Source organism: Ceratotherium simum, chromosome 15 (assembly GCF_057802395.1).
Source record: "Ceratotherium simum simum isolate JZ-2026a chromosome 15, ASM5780239v1, whole genome shotgun sequence".
NCBI lineage: Eukaryota > Metazoa > Chordata > Mammalia > Perissodactyla > Rhinocerotidae > Ceratotherium > Ceratotherium simum.
This window is the reverse complement of record NC_141914.1, coordinates 39,669,479-39,692,805: the sequence shown is the minus strand read 5'-3', so window position 1 is coordinate 39,692,805 and position 23,327 is coordinate 39,669,479. Positions and strand designations below refer to the sequence as shown.

Sequence of the window (23,327 nt, the reverse complement as noted above, 5' to 3'; positions counted from 1 at the left end):
GAGATCCTCTGATGAAAGGTGCAACAGAAGTGCAAAGTATTACTATCAACACTGTAAATATTTTAACGACAACAGCAGAAGTGCCAGGGGTAGGTAGAATATAGCTGCACATTCCAACTTCTAATATTCCTAAGAGAACTATTTGAGAGTTAAGAACAGTAAGTGTGCAAGAGTAAGAAGAGAAGCCAGCCAGGGAGGAAAAAAGATAGTGAGTTCGGCTAAGTAAGACACCTCCCTGCTCTGCTGCCCAGCGGCAGTGGTGATGCCCATCCACACAGGCTGAAGCCAGACACGAAGGTTTCCCCTTCCGTGCCAGCTACATGCATCTGTGACAAGTGATGTGGAAGATGGAGCAAGCCCAGGTGTGGCCGTCGTGCAGGAAGTGAGCTGCTTCTGGGTGTGCTGCTGTCCCATTAGGACACAGGCTCAAGGACGTGCCAGCCTGGCAGCCAACTGTCTCAGCGGGAGGAGATGCTGGAGGCTTCCCCCAACAGCACCATATCTGCCTGTGGTTGACAGGCGCCTGCGTGACACTGGAGCAGGCTAGAGCTGGGGGAGGGAGTGCAGAGAGAGGACAGGGTGATGCATATCCAGGCAGGGTTTTTCACCATCACGGGATCTGGGAATTTTGCTGGCAAGAGTAACCAGCTGGGCTGAATTTAGAGCAGTTAAGAAACTGCTCTCAAGCAATAACTGGAGTTAGAAATTAATAATAACTACCAGTTGCATATAAATGATGTCCCAGGCACAGTGCTCAAGGCAACCTCTATATTTTCTCATTTAATCTCCAAAACACCCCTGAGGTAGTGCTGCCATCCCCGTTTTACAGATAAAGCTCAGAGAGGTTAAATGACTTGCCTAAGACACTACTGTAAGTAAGTAGCAGAGCTGGGGTCTGAAGGCAAGAATTTTAACTCCAAAGCTGTTTTGACTGCAATGTCATGTGGCCTCCCCAATGATTAAAAAGCAACCATCAGGGCCCTTAAATTTTGTTGTTTTGTTGGTTGTTATAGACCTGAACACATTGCCTCCAGAATGCTATTGTATAAGGTAGCAAATGGCTTTCTTCCAACGATATGACTCAGGTTTTGATCCATGGCTACAGATGGATCTTACCCAAAAGAACAGCCACTTTTAAGACAAGGAGATGTGTACCGAGGTCTGCCTCCCTACCCAGACCACTCCCCCGGCCCAGGCTTCCATATTCGGTGCCTCTTTTGGACTCACTGTCTCCAGTCTCTCTCCACTTTCCAATCTGTACTCCAGACTGTGGACAGAAATAACTTTGAAAAACTTGTCTGTTTGAAAATCTCCAGGGCTCCCAACTGCCTCCAGAATAAAGTCCTTGCCCTGCTGGGCAGCCACATCTCCAGCCCCTCTCTGCCACGCCCCCTATGGCCCAGCCCCTGCTGGATCGCTCTGTGCTCTGAACACAGTGTGCACTTTCACGCCTTACCGTTATTATTAGCCCTTGCTAGTCCCTCTCCCTGCAATGGCCTTGTCTTACCTTCTTTCTCCATCTGGCAAATGGCTGTCCTCCAAAGCCCAGATCAAATGTCACTGCCTCTCCCTCAGCTTCCTGACTCAAAGTAGAATTTATTACTTTGCTCAGCGGGCCCCCCAGGGCACCTAGTGCACAGGTATATTATACTACTTATTAGCAATTATATTTTTCTATACAGCTGGATCCTGTTTCCCATTAATTAGGGAAGGGACAAAAACCATTTCTTACCATCTTTGTTTCCAGAGGCCCTGGTATACAACAAATGCTCTGTCTGTAGAAGAAACAGGTGCAGTCACGTGCAAAGAACTCTGCTCACATAGCATGACAACTGGAGATGATCTTAAAGAAGAATTCCACCAACCTGTGGGTAATTGGGCTACCTGGCTTCAAAATCCTTCTGTGGACATTATTACCTGTGATCAGCAGAGTCACTTAACAATGAAATAGAGAAGAACTCTATCTTGTTGCACTGAAGGATATGAAATGGTTCAAATAGCAACCCCAAATTTCCACCAGAGCACCTCAGTTTTCCCTCTTGTAAATAAAATCTTATTTGGACAGGGGAAAAGTCTCTGTTGCTAAAAATATAGTTTAAAAAGCATTAGTTTAGATGGGCTAGTCCTTTATTACCTCATGCCTAAATATCTGTAAGAACTTCTTCCTAACTGGTTTTCCAGCCTCTAGTCTTTTTCACTCCATCCAGCTTACATATTGCTGCCAGACGACATTTTAAAAAATATTATTTGAATTGCAAAAAGTTTGTGTGTAACATATGCTAGTTATGAAACATAATTGTATAATAAATATAGCCAACCAACCATCTAGCCCTACAACTAGAACATTAGCAGTAGCTATCTATATATACCTCACCTATCACAAACCCTTGCCTAATAACCTGGAGCTAATCACTGGCTTTAACTTTGAATTTTCTATTTTACATATATATATACAAATATAATATTTATTATATATAATATATATATTATATAATACTGAGTGAAATAGCATGTTCCAGGAGATACGGTATGGTGCTACCTTTACCAAGTTACAAAATCAGCAAACTCAACAATATAATGATATACATTGATATAATATATATATTACCCCCACTCCAGTTGGGCACATAGAACACACCTTGTTCATTTTCAACAGTGAAGCCCTACTCCTTCATTTCTAGTCTACAAATCTCACCCTCGCTACTGTCCCTGGGTTCTCCTTTCTTTATGAAACCCACCCTGATCACACCTGCCACAGAACTCTCTCACCCCAGCTCCTAAAATACCTATTTTCTGCACCAGTCATATGATATCAGTATTCACCCCCAACCACATCTTAGTATATTGAGTTTCACGTCGCCTTGTTGGAAAAATGGACATTCTTAACTAAGCTATGTAATCAGATTTATTGGAGAACTCAGCATTCCCAATTTTAGTATTTGGTACATTTCTCACCACTCTCTTGACAATGGAATTGCTTCCTTTGCAGCCAGGAGATAGATTAATTTTAGATTTGATGTTTTCCCACATAACTTTTGACATGATTATGTCTTATTTTCATATTATTCAAATTAAATCATAGGCATCTTCAAGTACAGAGGCCATCTTTTCTATTTCTTTGTATTCTCCACAATGTTTAACATAGTCCTATATATGCAGCAAGAACTCAATTCAACAAATATTTACCTCAGTGGATACATGAAAATGCAGAGGGCTGCATATCTGTTAGTAATAGTGACAAATAGAATCTAGACAAAAATAAATAAATAAAATTGAAAGCATTTTTTTCTTAATGAAAAACATGTTTCTAGAAAAAAGTATACAACATAGCCAGGCTTTCTACACTTATCCACTCTTTCTGTAAAATTATTTTTTCAAATTTATTCAAATTAAATATTAATAATACATTCTAGCATATATAATTTAAATATATTATATATACATATATAAAATACATACACATAAAAACATATGTATGAGTGTGTGTATATATTATATATATATATTTGTACTAGCTTAGAAAGTGCAATAAAGGCAGTCTAGATAAAAACTTTCCAATCACAAAGACAAGAAACAAATAACATTCACGTCTTTAAACTGCCTAATAAGTTACTCTTTGGTGAAAAAAGACCTTGGTTGAGTTTAGCTCTACGGCATCTGTCTCTGAAATATGTTACTGTCCATTTTCATCATGATTGTAACCGGGAAATAATTCGTTTAGTTAAACAACCTTTTCTCTTTCAGTTGTTCTCTTTTGGTCAAGTTGCTGCCCACCTTCCTAAAAGACACCACAGTGTATAAAATTCGAGGCAGACACAAACCACATTAGCTTCCAATAAAAAAGTATAATTCGATTTTATTAATATGAAATATATTTTGATAATTTATTGTATTTGTGACCCAAGTGCATGATTTTCAAATATGAAACAGTTTTAGCACAATCATACAATCATTTAGTAAAACCACGGTTCATTAGACCCCAAGAAAAGCAAGAAGGCACTTTCTTTTTTCGGTGTAGAGATACTATATTTATGATACTGCTTAATTGGCCATTTCTTTGATGGAATTTATTCTGCTTCCTTTTTGTCAGATTCCTCCTCCTCAAACTCGACTAAAGGAGCGTGTCTGTTGGCCTGAGAACCTTCTTTGTAGAAGACTCTCTTGATCGTGCCGTCCTTTGGAGCTCTTATGATATGCTGCAGAGACACAAGACGCCACAAACAATGGTTGCGACACTAATGAGGACTGAGCATGTACCAAGTCAAGAAAGACAAAAATGAAAAATGAAGCCAACTGTTCTTTTTTTTTTTTTTTAAGATTTTATTTATTTATTCCCCCCCCCCGCCCCAAAGCCCCAGTAGATAGTTGTATGTCATAGCTGCACATCCTTCTAGTTGCTGTATGTGGGACACGGCCTCAGCATGGCTGGAGAAGCGGTGCGTCGGTGCACGTGCACGCCCGGGATCCGAACCCGGGCTGCCATCAGCGGAGCGCACGCACTTAACCGCTAAGCCACGGGGCCGGCCCAAGCCAATTGTTCTGATGTTTGTCGTCTATCAGTGCTTCCCAACGTTTTTCACATCACAGCACACAGAAGAAATGATAACATTTTTATGGTGTACTTGGGGGTTGAGAGGAGGCACTACCTTGACACACCTGTAACACATTCAAGGTCACTAATTGGGAAGCTCTGCTCAGGCTGGTAATTCTCAAGTCAAACTTCATAGGAGACTCTCACCCAGGAAGCTTTTAAAAATTACTGATCCTTGGGCCCCACTCCGGGATACACTAATTCAAATGGTCTGGGGAAGCAGTTTTTAAAAGCTCCCCAGATAATTATAACACGTGGCCAGGGCTGAGAACTGCTGGCCTACAATTTCTAACTATTTAAAAACCTCAACAGCTAATTTAATTTGATTAAGGTTTTCACTTTAATACTGATGCTTGGCACCCTAAGTTTGGCCTTAGAAAATACCCATAGTTAACATTCAGTTGGGTTACTGCCAGAATCTAAGCTATTGATAATGTCAATAATTTCAGAATCAGAAATGACAGGTGCAATTTCACAAAATTAAAATGAAAGTGTATTTAAGAGAAGGATGGTTTGGTTTTCTTTCCTGCAGTTAATGCTTCATCACTCCATAGCTCTTAATATTTAAAATGGTATTAAGTTACAAAATAAGGCAAAAGAACAATTAGGTCTGATAGCTCCCAAAGTTTCCTTGGCAACTGAACTCATGATTTCACTCACCTCCATTTTCATGGCGATCATAACCATTAGAGAATCTCCAGCATGTACTTTGTCTCCAGCTTTCACAAACACCTAGAGATTCAGTGACAGGTTAATATTTAAAAACACAGAGGTCCTTTGTGGTTCATAGTTGATATAAACGAATACAGCAGAAGTATGAGTCTATGTGGTTGTCTTGTCTGCCAAAGACAAATGTACTAGTGCAAATCAAAGACCTACAGGTCAGTCTGGCATTGCTGGCACAGTTGTCAGTGGGGGGCACTGCTTAGCTCCCCATCTCCACCCCCAAGCCATCTGGTTTTCCTTGTATCAGATGAATACACTTTATATGTTTCGAGATCCTTTTGTTTTTTCACGAATGGACAGACAAGACACACCACCAACAGGGAAGGACTACTATACTTAAATGTCTTCACCAGAGGCAGGGCAGAGGGTCTTGCCTGGTTTTCTAGCTTTTTAGTTGTCTAGGATAGTGTTTCAAGTCTTCAGGGCCCTGTGTAGTAAATGTACAGATAATCTGCATGCAACAGAATTAAACTTATTGGCAACCCCAGAAAAGTATCTCTCCTTTCCTTTTTAAATGTATAAATGAACTCATACATCCATATGGTTTCACTGTCTTCTTGGTCACCATGATTATCAAGGAGTTTTTGGAAACATCACACAGTAGAGTTAGGTTCTAAAGTCAATGTGAAGAGCCAAACAGTGAAAAATGAGAAACAGCCCTGAAAGTCCCACTTATCACCCAACGCTGGTTGATGCTTTGGTAGTGCCTGATAAAATAGATGGTGTGGGTTTAGGGGCCAGTTATGGGGAAAATTTGAATGTAAGACCCTGTGTACACCCTGTGCTGGGCTGTCCAGATGATGAGAAGCCCATGGGAACTGAGACAGAATGAGCTACTCTCACTCTCACTGGGGCAAACACTTCCAGAGGGGAATAGTGGGTAAAGTCACTCACACTATTTAAATAGTTATCTTCTTCTTCTTTTTTTTTTTTGGTACCAAGAATATACAGCTGAAATTTTAGGATTTACATGCATTTGAGGGGACTCTACTGTATTCAGGTACATAAAAGGAGACTACTGCTCTATCAACATTTGAATTTATATCAGTATGGATCTCAACCCTGAAGATATACTGCATTCAACACCAAACCACGTTGTTTTTCACTAATACCAGTCTTTCAAATTTTATTTTAATACAGGTGCAATTATGTACACTAGAGAAAATGTTATTTCATGATATAACATTAAAAAACAGCCCTTTTCAATAATGCTTGGTAAATGCTCCATTTTAACCATGAAAAGACAATTTGGGTTATTTGCAGTTTGATGGAAATTCCCACTTTCAAAAACAACAGTCTTTATCATAAATTAGGTAAATGGGTATTTTCAATGAAGATTGTAATATAGAACTTGAATCTATCATAGATCCTCTTGTTTTCTTGAAATGGATGCTTTCCAATGAGCAAGATTTAGAGAGGAAAAAAGGATATATACAATAAAGTTCAACAAAGACATTTATTGGGCCTACTGGATATCATTCTATGTACATTCACATGAATACCTTTTCAATGGTTCCAGCCATAGGAGCTATGGTCCCTCCCTCAGTTCCTGCTGAGCTCACTGAAGACAAGTATTTGGGGACTGGAATGTCAACCTGAATACTTTCTTCCTATAAATAGAAAATACACTGGAAATGAAATCAAGATCTTATCACTGTAGTTTTACTAATATACCTGAAGTAATGATCGTTTTCAAGCTATTTGTTAAATATTAGTCATCTTTAATACCAGGGTTCTAATCTAGCTTTGTGGCCTTGAGCAAATTACTAAACCCCTCTCAGATTTGGTTTCCCTTTATACAGGAGTATAATAATATACATGCCTCACAGGGGATTAAAAGAATTAATGTATATAACTGTTGGTAAAAGATAGCCACTGTCTGGAAGCTATTTTTAGTAGCATTCCCACTATCAAGTGCTTACTCTAAGCCAGGAATCATTCTTAACATTACATGTATTATGTCGTTAATTGTCACAACATTATGAGGTAGGTACTGTTGTAATTCCTGTTTATAGATAGGGGAACCGAAGCCCAGAGAGTTTAACTTGCCCAAGGTCACACAGCTGCTAAGTAGTGGGGCCAGGATTTTAACCAAAGCAGCTTCACATTTCAGAACTCATGCTCTTCACCACTCCACTATACCCCCTCTACCATCACATTGTTCTACCATGTGGACTATGGAAAGCAATGCCTGGTAAAGTGAGATTATCCTTGACTCCACATACACAGTTTAATTACTGGAATACTAAGGCATCTCATCACAAAGACTGATCTGTAAGATGGTTCCCAAATGTGAGAAGACTCCAAAGAGACCACAGTATATTTGATAATCCATTCTCTTTTTTCTGCCCATGCAGAATACTAAGGGCTCCTAAGAAGCTTCTAACCAAATCCATGAAAAGCCTGCCTCAACCATCCTGTGACTGCCAAGAGAACTCCACTACCGCCACCCACCTTCCTACTGCACACCTTCCCCATAAGGAACATCTGGTCTACAGACTCCTCTCTCAATGGTCACTTCCTCCCAAATTCCCAGGATTCCAAGTGCCAGGAGGATGGTGGCTGGGGTCACTGAGCAGGGAGACACTCTCTGACAAGAAGGGTGTAGGGACATGTTTCAGAATCAAACAAAGAAAATGGAGATATGTCTATTCATGAGTATCTGTGAGAACAGAAGAACTAGAGAAGGCAGGAATGCGGCAATGAAACAGGGTGGAAAGGGAAAAAGAGAAAAGGTCACAGCAATGATCGAAGGAAGCAGGATCTTTGCAATCTCTTTCAGTGGAATGCCTCTGGTCAAGCAATTTTCCCCGAAACCCCAACGGTGTCATTATAAAGAAGAGATATTACCATGGAAAATAGGTAAATAGTGTTTTCCAGGATAATTAGCTTAGGTTTGCTAGCAACTCCATTAACAGAACATTTCAGGTAAGTGCAGTCTTCCTCACTATAAAGATCACCAAGGACTTGGAAAGTTTTATCTCCAATCTGAAAAAACAGAAAAATAAGATCCTTAAAATAAATGAACAACCCTACAGAATTAATAAAATCAGAATCACTTTTTTACTATTAATAGCTTCAAAAGATAACAGGTAAAATATTTTTTTAAAAAGCCATGTAAGAGCTTTCCTCCTAAGATTCATAAACAAAATACTCCAGATAGAAACAGCAATAAGATAATTAAATGAAAAAAAATAGTTATATAACATATCAATCACATCACAATGCTACAGACAAAGGTTCATTTAAGAACAGCACTGAAAACATGAAATTGAAACACAAATCAAATTAAGCAAAATTACTAAAATTCGATTGAATATATTACATGCTAGTATTCATTTTTGAGTACTCAAAGTCAGATTTAGTTTCACTGTGCCAAAGTCAGTAACGAAAAAACCCAGAACCACATAATTAGATGGTATTTCTTTTATTTCACCAACACGTAGATTCAATTTATGGGTTTCAGTTATGATTTAAGAAGATAAATTAGCTAGAGATTGACCACAATTTTTCTCACTCGAACAGAGAGAGTGCCAAAGAACAGATTTCAGACAATCTTTCAAGGAAGCTGACAAAAGGACATGAAACCTTTCTAATTTTTTTTTTTAATAATTTTATTTATTTATTTTTCCCCCAAAGCCCCAGTAGATAGTTGTATGTCATAGCTGCACATCCTTCTAGTTGCTGTACGTGGGACGCGGCCTCAGCATGGCCGGAGAAGCGGTGCGTCGGTGCACGCCCGGGATCCGAACCCTGGCCGCCAGTAGCGGAGCGTGTGCACTTAACCGCTAAGCCACAGGACTGGCCCAAAACCTTTCTGTTTTAAAGAATGTTTTCTCTCATACATACCAAAGAAAAAATATCCCTAACATACAGAAAATCCATTTAAATCTTCTCTATTTTTCATTTCAATTCCCAGATGTTAGTGTCAAAGTCCTGTGGCTACTCTTTTCAAATATGTTATGTAGGCTAAGGTGAAATAGGTCATATGCAGTATTCATACATTGGTTCTCATCTATTCTAAGCTAAATATGACATTTTTATCTGCTTTGTAAACTATTAAAACAGCCATTTGAATGTCTGCGGAATTCTCAGAACATAAAGGTTAGACCAGAAACAGTTTTGTTTAAAGATTTACAAAACCATGGTCTAAATTTGAGAATGAAGTTCCGTGAGCAGATTAGAATAAACCTGCAATTTATTTTATCATTTACTAAGGGACACGAAGGGGTTCCCAAACCAGAGGTACCAATATAAATTACAACTCTCATATACTAAAGTAAGTAGACTTCCCATAGGTTTTCTGAATCGCAGAGAAAGAAAACCAATGTGTCTTAAAACTTCAGGAGATCTAAAGCATATCATTGATAAATCCATTTTGCAGGATTTGAAACCTCTTAGCTCATATTAAAAATGATTTATTCTATGCTCTGAATTTGTATTTTACTATAAGAATTTGGTTGAATTCTCACATCGTTTTTTAACCCTTTTAGCATTTTGTTTTGCCAGTGTAATGCACTTCTTTTAATTGAAGGCTCTGATAAAAATTTTGACTAGAGATTCTCAAAGTATGACCTGTGTATCCCTTGGGGTCCCCAAGACTCTGTAAGGGGGTCATCAGAGTCAAGCTATTTCATAATAATACTAATGTTTTTTGCCTTTCTTACACTCAGTCTCTCAATGTGTGCTAGTGTAATCTTAGGTTTTAAACTTTTCTCAGGTTATCCTACAACTCAACAACAAAAAACCAATCTGATTTAAAAAAATAGGCAAAAGACTTGAATAGACATTTCTTCAAAGAAGATATACAAATGGCCAATTAGTGTATGAAAAGAAACATCATTAGTCATTATGTAAATCAAAATCACAATGAGATATCACTTCACATCCATTAGGATGGCTTTTTTAAAAAAGAAAAACAAAACAAAACAAAACAAAACAGAAAGTAAGTATTGGCAAGGATGTGGAAAAATTGGAACCCTTGGTGGGAATGTAAAATGGCACAGCCGCTATAGAAAACAGTAGGGTAGGTTCCTCAAAAAATTAAAAATAGAATTAGTATATGATCCAGCAACTCTACTTCTGGGTATATGCCCAAAAGAACTGAAAACAGGGTCTTGAAGAGATATTCGTACATCCACGTTCATAGCAGCATTATTCATAAAAGCCAAAAGGTGGAAGCAACCCAAGTATCCAGTGATAGATGAATGAATAAAGTATGGTACATACACACAATGGAATACTATTCAGTCTTAAAAGGATGGAAATTTGGACACATGCTACAACATGGAAGAACCTTAAAAACATGCTAAGTGAAATAAGCAAATCACAAAAGGCAAATGCTGAATGACTGCACTTATATGAGGTCCCTAGAGTAGTCAAATTCTCAGAGACAGAAAGCAGAATGGTGGTTGCCAGGGGCTGGGGGAAGGGGACAGTGGGGTGTTATTGTTTAATGGGTAGTGAATTTCAGTTTTACAAGATGAGAAAAGTTCTGCAGATGGATGGTGATGATGGTTGCACAACAATGTAAATGCATTTAATGCCACTGAACTGTACACTTAAAAATGGCTAAAACGGTAAATTTTCTGTTATGTATATTTAAAAAATATACGTTAAAAAATAACGAAACATAAAAATGTTCTCAGTTTAATTTTCTAAATGATAAATATTAATAGATGTTAACTAACACAAACAAAAGCTCTTTGGGGAGTCTCAATAATTTTTAAGAGTGTTCAGGGGTCCTGAGACCAAAAAGTTTAAGAATTGCTGCTTTAGATGTAAATATATGCACAAACTTAAGGGGCTTGTCAGGTGTCTGATTCAAAGCTATTATTTTTTACCAAGTTTTTATTCTTAAGGGAACCATAGCCAAACTGAGTAAACAATCAGAAACTGTATAGGGGGGCCGGCCCCGTGGCTTAGCGGTTAAGTGCGCGCGCTCCGCCGCCGCCGGCCCAGGTTCAGATCCCGGGCGTGCACCGATGCACCGCTTATCCGGCCATGCTGAGGCCGCGTCCCACATACAGCAACTAGAAGGATGTGCAGCTATGACATACAACTATCTACTGGGGCTTTGGGGGGAAAAAAATAAATAAATAAAATTATTAAAAAAAAAAAAAAAAAAAAGAAACTGTATAGGGGGTAATTTCCCCAAATTGGTTTGAAATAAAAGCACATGACATTCTCCTAACTATTGTCATAATAGTCACTGGCTTAGGAGAATTAGAGAGTGAAAAAAGACGTACTCAGTATGAGAGACCAGATTTAGCTCTGAACTGTAAAACAAAACCAATAAGGCTTACCTGCATGCTATATGACCCATCACGGTTATATGTTACAGCTATGGCTACATCTTTATGGAAAAGGGGGAAAAAAATTGAAGAAACATTAGAAGACATTCATCTACTCAATAACTGAGATTCTAAAAATCTCACTTTCAGCCTAAGGGTAATTAGCTGTTAGAGATATCAATATCTTTTAACTCCCTGACAATAAAGATTAAAAAAAAAAAAAATCTATCAGGCAGGTTGCAATAAAGGTGAATTTTCAAACTTTTCTTTTTTTAAAAAATGGAGTTTTAGCTCTTTTAATGTTGTAGGATATTTTAGATATTTTTCCCTCAAGAAGAAAGGTTGTAGTGTTACCGTAGAAAATGCAATGAATTGGGAAAGAGAAGCTCTGGTTTAAGACCCAAATCTGCCATCTGTGGCGTCATCAACTCTGTGATCTTGACTAAGTCATTTAAAATCCCTGAGTGTTGATTTTCTGATCCTCTTTGACCCATTCAATGAATGTAGCAATGATTAAATAAATGCGAAAGTGTTTCATAAGCTGTAAGAGACTATACAAATGTAATATACAATATATTCATATTATTAAGTGAATATGGAATTGGTTAAAGAGTATTCTAGGAAATGGAAATCAAAAGTTTTGGGGGTAGAGAATGCAGACCAAAGTCATTTCATCGATTTCTGACACTTCAACCGCCATTTTGATGCTGCCAGCTCAAATCCGTTTCCAGTCCTGACCTTCCTTCTCCAGAACTCTGATTAGTCATTCCTAGCGGGATGCTCCATTTGCACCTTAAAATGAACACGGTGGGTCCAACAAATCATTTCCCATCTCCGCCTGCTTTCTCTCTTGACCTGTGAGCTCCATGATTGGCACAGCTATTCTCTGGGTCATTCAGGTTTAAAACCTGTCATTCTTGCCTTCTCCTTCTTCTTCGCTTTCCACCTCCAATAGTCACCACAAAGTGCCAAATTCTTCTCTTTTAACACCTGTCCTATGTTTTCTTCCTTTCCATTCCCATTGCTCCACCCCGACTCAGGCTGACAGAGCTCAGGCCTGGCTGAACTCTGAGGAGGTCCTCCCGGGACTTCCTGTGCAGCCCTTCCAGCTGATGATTCCTAGCACGTCCCCATCACATTCAAAATATTTGACCTGGTATCGAAGGCACCAAACTCTCATTCTAATTTCCCACTATTCTTCTACATAGCCCTATGTTCCAACCAAATGAGAAAATGGGCCAGCGAATATTCTCCCTATGTGCCTCTAGCCTTCCCCGCACTGTGCCTCATGCTCCTCCTTCACTACCTGGCTGGTCCTCAGCCACACCAACTGAAACCCCACCCCTTGTTCACACTGTGCTCACTCACTGTCCTCGGGAAGAGTCTGTCTAGGTGAATGAATTCTCTCTCCTCTGAACATTTAGACTTCTGCACATAAAACACTATTATGATTCTCCCCTCATCCAGTTTTTATGAGAGTGCTTTTTTCTCTTTATCAGTTGTTTTAAAAAACTGCAAAAATAAAAATGTTCAAAAAAGTCAAATACTTAAGTACATAAAGTAAAAAGTGAAAGTCCTCTCTATTGCCTAGATGTAATTACTATTAAACACTTTAATGTGTGAATCCTTTTAGACCTTTTAAAATGCACATTCAAACTTATGTTTTTCTTTTACAAAGATAGGATATCGTTAAACATATTGTTCTGCAACCAACTTTTTTAATCAATGTGACACAAATCTGCTTCGTTCTTTCAAAAGTAGCAAGGGGATAGTTTAATAATGAAGATGATGATGATGACAGCTAATGTTTATTGACTGCTTGCTATATACCATACAATGAGCTAAATCCTTTATATGTGTAGTCTCATTTAATATCCACAATAACCCAAGGAAGTAATTACCACTACCACCCCCATTTACAGCTGAGGACATTTGATGCTTAGAGAGAGTGCGTGTGACTTGCCCAAGGGGCACAGACAAGAGGGTAGCCAGAGTCCAAACACATACAGTCTAACTCTAGGGCCTGCATTGCTAACCACTACACTATCCATCCTTCCAACACATACACTTCTTTGCCAAACGGTAAATTCCTTAAGAGAAAAAAAAAAAGAGACAAAAACATCTTTTTTCTCTTCTTCACACTACTCAGAATGTCTATATTTTAAAAAACTTTGTACTGAATGTACGAATGAATGAAAGTTCTCCACCCTATAGCGTGTCAGTATCTTTAATCCTTCTTAACAGAAAATGCATCCAATTACACCAGATCAGTTTTCTTTCAATTTATAAAATATGAAAAGTATTTAACTGACATGAATGCCAATAGAATTGCACAGTAAAGACACTGCCAGGAAAACTCTAATAAATTCTTTCATATCTAAAGTAACTGAACTTGTTCTTCCCTCCCCTGGATACCTCCTGGCCCCCAAACGAGAACCTTCAACATCCTCTGATATATTTAATAAGGTATGGAAGTTTAGCAGGGTGCAGGGTTAGATAAGAACATGTACCCTGGAGGGTGGGTTCAAATTCTGGCTCCAACAATTACTTTTGGTGTGCCTTTAAGAAAATTATTAATCACTCTAAGCCTTAGTTCCCCACTTATAAAGTTGACACTAATAATAACATGATCCCGTTGGCCTGTTGTAAAAATTCAAATGAAATAATCCATGGAAAGAGCTTAACACAATATCTGACACATACCAAACACTCAATAAATTTTAACTTTTATTATTATTATTATTGAAGGGTTCTGTGAAACATGGCCACTAGCAACGAAGTAAGAATATTTTTCAAGCCTTGAATATTTAAAATATGTGGTCATTCTCACCGAGATCATTAAGGGCTGGTTCTACTGTAGATTCATAAATGCTTCTAGCCCTCACACTTCCTGTTGGGTGCTCTCTCTTATCCAACCACGGTCACTGCTGACTAGCATTTATTAGAGACTCACCATAACATTTTTGAAAGTTGTTACATTCAGACCTGGATTACTGTTGAAAAATACTACCAAAGGGATGGAGTGAACAGCAATCACGTTGGCTTTTCAATTATGTCTTTATTTTTTAATTAAAGTTTGACAAGCTTCCAAGAAATGCAGCATAATTCAAAATGCTGCTCAGTGCCTTAGAGAAGATCCATGCCAAATAACACAGTTGGCGTATCTGAATTACAATCACACAAGTGGTTGTCCTGTTTAACTTAGGTTGAAGAGGCCACTGAAACTTGACTGCTGCAGCTACGTATATTCAGCATATAGTAGTCTAGGGCAAGATACTCCCAGAGTTTGGGGGTAGTTTTTCAGGATGAAATGAATAAACACACCAGCATAAAATGGATGGGTTAACCATTTTCAGAATGGTACTCTATAAGGGATGTTTGCAAACTTTCTTTCCATGTACTCAATGCACTTAAGGTAATGGCCATCTATGCTCAGGACGAAAAAACACCTAAAGAGCTGTAACCCAATCAACTTCTGTGAACAAAGAACTTGTTAATAAGTGAGTGCATGTCTACACAGAGTTGAGGTAAAGAAGATCCTACTCTGTCCATGGACGAGGGTGCTGTGATGAGCTGGCAGGAGGATTCTGTTCTACCTGGTAGACACATTGTTATAATGGAGCTATCACAGTTCAGTGACACCTCACATTCAAGGTTATCCAGCCCACCCAGCTCTGACTCTACACTCATCTGGCTTCCTATGCAAATTGTCCTGCAGCAGAAGGGATACAGCCACCAGCTATCACAGGATTCTGGTCCCTCTGGTACATTGTTCCAGCCATAAATTTATGAACTGCCTTCTGGCTTAGGTGTCAGCCTTTCCTGACTTTAGTTACAATAAATCAGCTCCCCGCCTGAGCCTACTCATATTAGTTTGCAATCAAAAATCAATTTCCTAGTGGAAAACTGGTGGAAACAGCACAGGAGTCAAGGTCAGAACAACTGGGTGTCAATTTTGGCACTGGCACTTACTAGCCTTGAGTCAGTTACTTCACCTTCCGTGCCTCAGTTTCATCAGCCATATGTGGGTTATGGTCACTCCCCCTCATTAGATGTGGTGAAGATAAAAATTTACATGTGATAAGGCACTTAACAAAATTTAGCTCTTTAGTAACCCACTTCCACCTGAAACACTGCCTGAGCAGTGGGTAATCCTCCCCCCCTGAAGCAGTTTTGGGTATTGTTGTTTTTATTTAAAAGTAATACATTATCATTGAAGAAAAACTGCAGAGAAAGTACAAAAAAGTGAGGGGAAAAAAGATCACCCCAAATCCCACTACCCAATGGTAACCTCACTGACATTTTGGCATACTTCATGTCAGTCATTTTGCTATGTATGTTTTATGACATATTTTTAGAATATTTACAAAATATAGAAAAAGCGTAAAGAAAAAAAAAATATCATTAACTCTACCACCCAGAGCCAAACAAATCTATTATTTGGCATACTTCCTTCCAATGTTTAGGCTAGAGATCTTAAAAAATGTAACTGACTGATGGCGGCCAGGCTGAATCGTTTTTTTCAGGCAAATGTGATATATTTCTGTGAAGCACATTTCTCTTTCAAACATTACTTACTGTTTTTACCATCCATAAGAGTCACGTTTCTGGTGTAACAGATATTCAGTCTTCTTCCACTGCTGGACGCAAAAGGAGAGTATTGATCTAGAAAAAATTTAAAATTCAACAACAAATTTACAAACATCAAGCCTACTAAATTTATACCTTACGAAAGAAAAAATAAAACACAGGTCCTACACTGGCAGCTCAAATGTGTTTTCTTTGTTCTTCTCATTGCTTTAAATTTAAATTAGAAACTTTCACTTACATCTCAGGAAATTCTACATGAAAAATCCCAGCTTCTCTTGAAAAGTAAGAATATTTACAGCCTAAATTCTTATTCTCTGGTTGCATAGGTGGCACAGTGGTCACTCCTTTTTGATAAGGCACATGCATTCCAGGTCGCCAAAATCTACGACTCACTATTTTTCTTTCACCTGCCCTCTTTTATTCTACGTTACTGGCCCAGCCCATAGGCATTTAAGAGTACATCCTCTGTTGGACAATATCCAGGTGCTACAGCATGGCTAAATTGAAGCAATTTATTCTGAAGCTCTTATCTGTGCCACTTATAAATTTTTAAAAGGAAGGTGAGAGTAAGAGGATACTCTATTCTAAAAACGCTAAGTTCAGGTTTAGGAATTCCATACAGGGCAGATTTAGATGCATTCATTTAATGTAAAAGGACAAAATGAGGATAGAGCACAAATCTCCTAAAGGTGTAGTTATATATTTTAAGCTTTCAATATCACCTTCTTGAATGAATCTAGAAATTAAAGATCCTAATAATAGGATCCTATAATAATATAAAAATCCTAATAATAATGAAGAGATAAATGGATTCGATTTTTTTTTTTCTGTTTCCTTCAAAGGTCAGAGTTAGCCTAAGTAAATATTTTGGAGCAAGTTTGGGAGAGCTTGGAGTTTGCCCAATTTAGAGGGAAGAACTTGTTAATGGAGAACTGACTGAAACTGGAATAAGCTAATGAATTTTCATCACGAATTTCCAGTTTTCTGAGGTGTCAGGAAGAGGTTGGGCAACAACTTAGTGGGGATGCTGACAGAGGAATGCACACACGTGCAGCCAGGATGAATCTCTGCCTTAGCCTTTCCTATGTCCAGATTCTATGACACAATGAAGTACCTAGGTCTCTAGTTAGTCAGAAATTTGAACACAGAATGGAAAAAGAGAAGAGGAAATAACTCAACAATAAATCACGGGTAACCCAAGGGAATGTGAGAATCTCCAGTGCTCTGTCTTGAGTCTCTAGGGCCAAAGAAGTTGCTACAGGTACAGAGGACACAACAAAGTAGGCCACGAGGAGCGGCGAATAAAAGAAGTTGGAGAGATCCATCTCTACATTGTTAGGGCATTAGTTAAGTTACATTTAATGGATTAAAAAGTGTTTATGGGTGCATCCATGATATGTGAAGAGCTCTACTGCATACTAAAAACACATTAGCAGAGGATGGTGTCAAGCACTGAGAGAAGAAAAGGGAGGCAAGAGAGACACAAAGAAAGAAAGCATGTTCAATGATTATTCATAAAACCTTGACCAGCAGAGGAAAGAGAAAAGCATGCCGTACCTTGTGTCTGAATTTTGAAATCATCAGAGACAGCTTTCTCCTTGAGGATGAGACCCAGAGCTGCCTGGCATAAAACCTCTTTGGCTGCGGCCTTCCGACTGGACAACAGTTCTTTGTGGTGTTGAGGGATGAAATCAGTGTGCACGTTCCCAGCTTCAAACTCTGGGTGGCCAGTCAGGCGGAGGAGGAAGTCAATGTTGGTGTGCAGTCCGACAATCTAGGAAGAGAATAAAGCCCACGACCCCATTGAGTGGGAAAAATAACAGATTCAGAAAAACATTTCTATGGTGACTGCTTTTCTACTAAGTATATTCTACTACGGACAACACTCAGGAAAAATAAAAAAAACCTACTAAGGTACAATGTGGTGATGAGACAACTCTCAGGAAAAACAAAAAACTCACTTCACCATCACTACATATCTGGACTTAACACTTAAAACTACATTTTACTATGATAAAGAGGACATAGGAAATGGTGTTAGGGCGGGCAGTGTGGAAACATTTAACCGACTCAGGTTGGAGAGCGATACACGTTAAGAAACTTAAATGAGATTTATTTGCAAGATATTAAAGACTTGCCGATCAGAACACTCCCACAAAATAGGAAGACTGCAAACCAGAGGGCAGGATTGCTACACTGGGGAGAGGATAGGATTAAATGACCTCAAGAGAGCTTCCTTCCAACACTTAAATCCAAATTTTACACACAGATATAAAAATTAAAAAGGTATAAAATTAAACCAAATCTACCCAATAAATGGGGTCAAGGGTAAAACCAGCTGAGCCTTGGGTTTATTCATTCATTCACTCACTCATTCACCCACTCATTCATTTATTTAACAGCCATTTACTGAGCACCTTTCAGGTGCCAGGCCCTGATCCAGGTACTGGGGACACAGTAAGTAACAAAACAAATGAAGTCCTTGCCCTCACAGAGCTTACATTTTCCCTAGATAACAAGCAATATCTATAAACAAATATCTAATATAATGTCAGGTGATATGAAGAAAAATAAGGTTGGCTAAGGGGATAGAGAACAGCAAAGGGTCCTATTTTAATGGGGTGGCCCGGGAAGGACTGTGAGGAAGTGAGGATGGTGAGGAGGGAGCCCGAGATCATGTGGGGGAAGAATATTCTGGAAGAGAGAACAGAAACACACGGCACTATGTTAGGTGTGTCTAAGGACCGGTAAGGAGGCCAGTGTGGTTGGAGCCACAGAGATCACAGGTTTGATCAAATTAATAACATGTAACAATTTGAATATCACGGGTTAATAAGAAAACCTTCTATGAAGCTAAATCAGTGTGGTAGGGGACTTACTGCACCAAGAAAATTAATGTGCTATAGAAAGGCAATAATCTCTACCAAATGGATAAAACTGAACATAATTATTTTCCTTTGAAGAAAGTAATACCAGACTGTAGGCTACACTTGTGTAGCTGGCCTTATCTACAGGAAGAATAGGAATTTCACGTCAGATTTCACTGTATAACACTGACACTAATACTTTTAGTCCTGCAATCTTTCTTTTCTAGCTGAAATCAAGAAGTCCTCAAACCCTAGGCTGACTCATGGGAAATTCTTCCATGTGAAATTATTTTGTTCATGACATACGGGTAATTAGTGGAAATAAGTTTACAAAGACAAAGGCCGATCAACTGTGGCAGACATGCTTGGCTGTAGAAATACAAAGAGCATCAGGGTCACAAACACGGCCCCAGGTCACTCACGTTGTACTGACGAAGGCTGTACCTCAGTTTTGTCAAGGCCGCCTGGCGATCTGCAGCCCATACGACCAGCTTCGCAATCATGGGGTCATAATGCACTGAAACTTCATCTCCTGAAATTGAAAAACCACAGTAACCACTCAAAGTCAAAACTTAAAGGGATAAAATATGACAAGCAAGACATTCTGATGGGGCTTTATGTACATTTCACACTTAATCCTCACAAACTCCTGCATGATAGATATTGTCACCACCATTTTATTCATGAGGAACTGAGGCTCAGAGGGGTTTAAACACTTATCTGTAGTGACTCAATGACACATGGGCTGCTTTTCCTCATCCTATCTTCTTCTGAACCTTCTTTTCCCTTCTCATTTTGGAAGTCTGCACAAACTCCCTCTGCCTTCTCATATCACAATTACTTCTGCTCTGAGCATTCCCTTCCCTCCACCCCCTCAGATTCCTCATCAGAAAAATAAGGATAATAATTCCTCTATCTTGTGGAGTTCTTGGGACAATTGACAATAAAGTGCCAAGTGCCATACCTGGCAGAGCTGATAAATGAATAGACGCTATCATTACTATGATTGTTAGAGTCTTAGAGAACAAGAATCTAAACCATGCACAACTCACTGGTTAGAAATGGTTCAAGTCAAAGGATGTGGTGTATTACAAAGAATACTGTTCTAGGACCTTTTTGTGATTTTGGCAAGTCACTTGACCTCTCTGAACCCCATGAACCCCAGGGTCTTCATCTATAAAATCAAAGGGTTGGATTACACTCCCTTATCCATCCATCTATCCATCCATCCATCCACCCATCCACCCACTCAGCAACACATATTGAACATCTTCTAGACCTAGGCTTGAGCAACGTGTTGCAAATGTAACATAGAAAACCTAGTTCCTTCCCTAAAAACCTTACAATGTAATGGGAAAACTAGACAAGGAGTAAAAGATCACTATAAGATAAGATAACATACTATAACAAGGGTAAAGCCCTAAGAATACACAGGGGCCCAAGGACACAGAAGAGGAGGGTCAGGGAAGCTTCTTGGACTAGATTATCCTTGCCAGGGCCAACACGTGAATCTGGGAGACCTTCTCAGAATGACATCTCTGTATTCCTTTGAGCACCTTTATCAAATTACACTGCATAGGGGCCGGCCCGGTGGCACAAGCGGTTAAGTGTGCGCGCTCCACTGTGGCGGCCCGGGGTTCGCCGGTTCGGATCCTGGCGCACACCAATGCACCGCTTGTCAGGCCATGCTGTGGCGGCGTCCCCTATAAAGTGGAGGAAGATGGGCACGGATGTTAGCCCAGGGCCAGTCTTCCTCAGCAAAAAGAGGAGGATTGGCAGATGTTAGCACAGGGCTGATCTCCTCACAAAAAAAAAAAAAAAAATTTACACTGCATGCTTTCCTTGCACCACAGATTCTTTCTTTTCTATTACAAGTGCCCTCTTTTCTCTCTAAGAAGTTCTGCTGTTAAGTCAGAAGTCCAAATTCCTCATTTTGGCTTTCAAGACCCTCTATGATTTGCTCTCAACCTCTATCTCCAGCCACATCTCAAACTACTCACTGTCCTGAACTCTTTTCTCCAGCCACATATTTTCTTACAGTTCTTCAACTGTAGTTAAGTTCCTTTTTCTTCACTTTTCTGTATGCTTTTAAATCTGCCTACTCAAATCCACTCCACACTTCCTCTTAGAAACGTGCCCTGATTAATCAGCCTAACGGAACCTCTCAATCCTGAGGACTGCTATATTCCATCACTCACTTATCTGGATAAGGTCTCTGGCAACCAACGCTAAGGTGGTGGTGGACAGTGTGGTCAGAGCACAGACTCTGAAGCCAGAACACTTGGGTCTGAATCTGGGCTCCCGGGGTGACCTTCAGCAAGTCACTTAACTTCTCTATGCCCTGGTTTCCCCATCTAGAAAATGGGGGTGATAATAACACCTACTCATAGGATAGTTCTCATGGTTAAAGGAGCCCATATAGAAAAATCACCTAGAACAGTGCCTGTACACAGTAAGTGCTAAATAATTATTAGTTAGGACCACTGCTACTAATCAGATGCTGAACTGTGGTAGCTCTTGCACTATTATTGTTTTACTTTATTTATTTATTTATTTTTTTTAAGATTTTATTTATTTTTTCCTCCCAAAGCCCCAGTAGATAGTTGTATGTCATAGCTGCACATCCTTCTAGATGCTGTATGTGGGACACGGCCTCAGCATGGCCAGAGAAGCGGTGTGTCGGTGCACGCCCGGGATCCGAACCCGGGCCGCCAGCAGCGGAGCGCGTGCACTTAACCACTAAGCCACAGGGCTGGCCCCATACTTTATTTATTTCTTTTATTATTGTTTAGCTTGCACTAAGTTTATATATTAATTCTCCAGCTTGACTTTAAGTCCCTCGAAGGCAGAGTGTTTTGGGTACAGCAGACATCAGTCACCTTAAATCATTTTTGGAACTAGGCAAAGTAAAAATATAAAACAGCACACACAAAATATTTATTGCTTAGGTTTGACCAAGTACTGCTGCATTTCAAAAAAGAGCATATTGTTTAAAAATACCAGTTATTCTTTAAAATTATCCCAGAAGGAAAAATAAAGATGAATGAGAAATTAATTAAATCTTTTATTTTAAAACATACTAGACGTTTCCACAAGACACAGGGAAAAGACCCCGTCCAAAAATAATAATGCACTAAAAATTCAGAAACACTGAAGCTTTTTGTTTTATTTAGCTCTACCTTGCCGTACTCCAGTTTCAATCCTGGTGGAAAGGTCTGCTCGAGGAGTGGAGAGATGCACTAATGGTCCAGCTCCTGGCATGAAGTCATTGTTAGGATCTTCTGCATATATTCTAGCTTCAAAGGCATGGCCCTGCAGAGTTATTTCTTCCTGGCTCAAAGGAATTTTCTCTCCTGCTGCAATCTGGTAAAAGAGTATGTGCTTCTTATAAAAATCCATCTTATAACAGCTTTGAGACTTAGTAAGTTAATGATTTTGCCTTTTCCTACATAAAATGTACATTTGGACTTTAAAATGAAGCCAAATAACAACTATTTATTTTATCCACCCACTCGAGTATTGGGCAAAAGCAAAAATAGGTTAAAAAAACAGATGCAGCTTAGAAATAATGTATTAATTACAATGGGTTTCTACAGTTTTTAAAAAGAGAAAATGGGCAAACTGATGACTAAATTATAAATATAAAAATCAGTGTTTTTTCAATATAACTGAAACTAAAATTTCTTACTGCCAAGATATTCTCAGTTTTCATTTAAAACATTAGCACTGTTACCAAATCAATGTTTTTTTATAGAAAATTATTAGTTGGTATGGAGGACTACATTCACAGCTATGGCTAAAGTGTGGCATTAGTCATCTTTATGATCTTCACCACCAAGTGAGTGATGACGCAAACAGAAGAGGGAACATGATGGTTTTTCAATTTTGTTATTTTTACATATATTACATGATACCAGATTATAAAAAGGATGATCAGTGTTGTCACTACCATAATTATTATTATTTTGGCTCTTATGTACCAATACAACAAATCTCTCTCTTCAATTAGTATAATTTGGAAGAGGCTATCAGAGGACATGCTATCACTCTCTCTCTTCACCCTCCCCTTAAGTTTTCTTCCAAAATGAGAAAATAAACTGAGAAAGCAAAACATACAGGGAAAAAAACTCCAAGTAACTTAGCACCACATTGAATTAAACAGGTAAGCTTAAAACAGATGCAAAGATTTCACCTCTTTAAATCTGTAAATAAGAAAAATCAGAAACCACAGCAGTTAAGAATGAAGGGAAAATGGACCAA

At 38.9% G+C, this 23,327-nt stretch overlaps 1 protein-coding gene across 1 annotated transcript in view; it reads right to left on the bottom strand.

Moving 5' to 3' along the window:
- Positions 1–3,830: 3,830 nt before the first annotated feature.
- The window catches only part of MCCC1 (methylcrotonyl-CoA carboxylase subunit 1), a 57,859-nt gene continuing 38,362 nt past the window's right edge, over positions 3,831–23,327 (bottom strand). The window contains exons 11-19 of the mRNA XM_004424678.3: positions 22,247–22,430; positions 19,490–19,599; positions 17,758–17,974; positions 16,189–16,275; positions 11,623–11,672; positions 8,168–8,305; positions 6,820–6,927; positions 5,252–5,323; positions 3,831–4,196 (exon numbers count right to left, since the gene is read on the bottom strand). Coding sequence (XP_004424735.1) covers positions 4,068–4,196; positions 5,252–5,323; positions 6,820–6,927; positions 8,168–8,305; positions 11,623–11,672; positions 16,189–16,275; positions 17,758–17,974; positions 19,490–19,599; positions 22,247–22,430 — 1,095 coding nt within the window. The 3' untranslated portion in view covers positions 3,831–4,067. The remainder of the gene's footprint in view (positions 4,197–5,251; positions 5,324–6,819; positions 6,928–8,167; positions 8,306–11,622; positions 11,673–16,188; positions 16,276–17,757; positions 17,975–19,489; positions 19,600–22,246; positions 22,431–23,327) is intronic.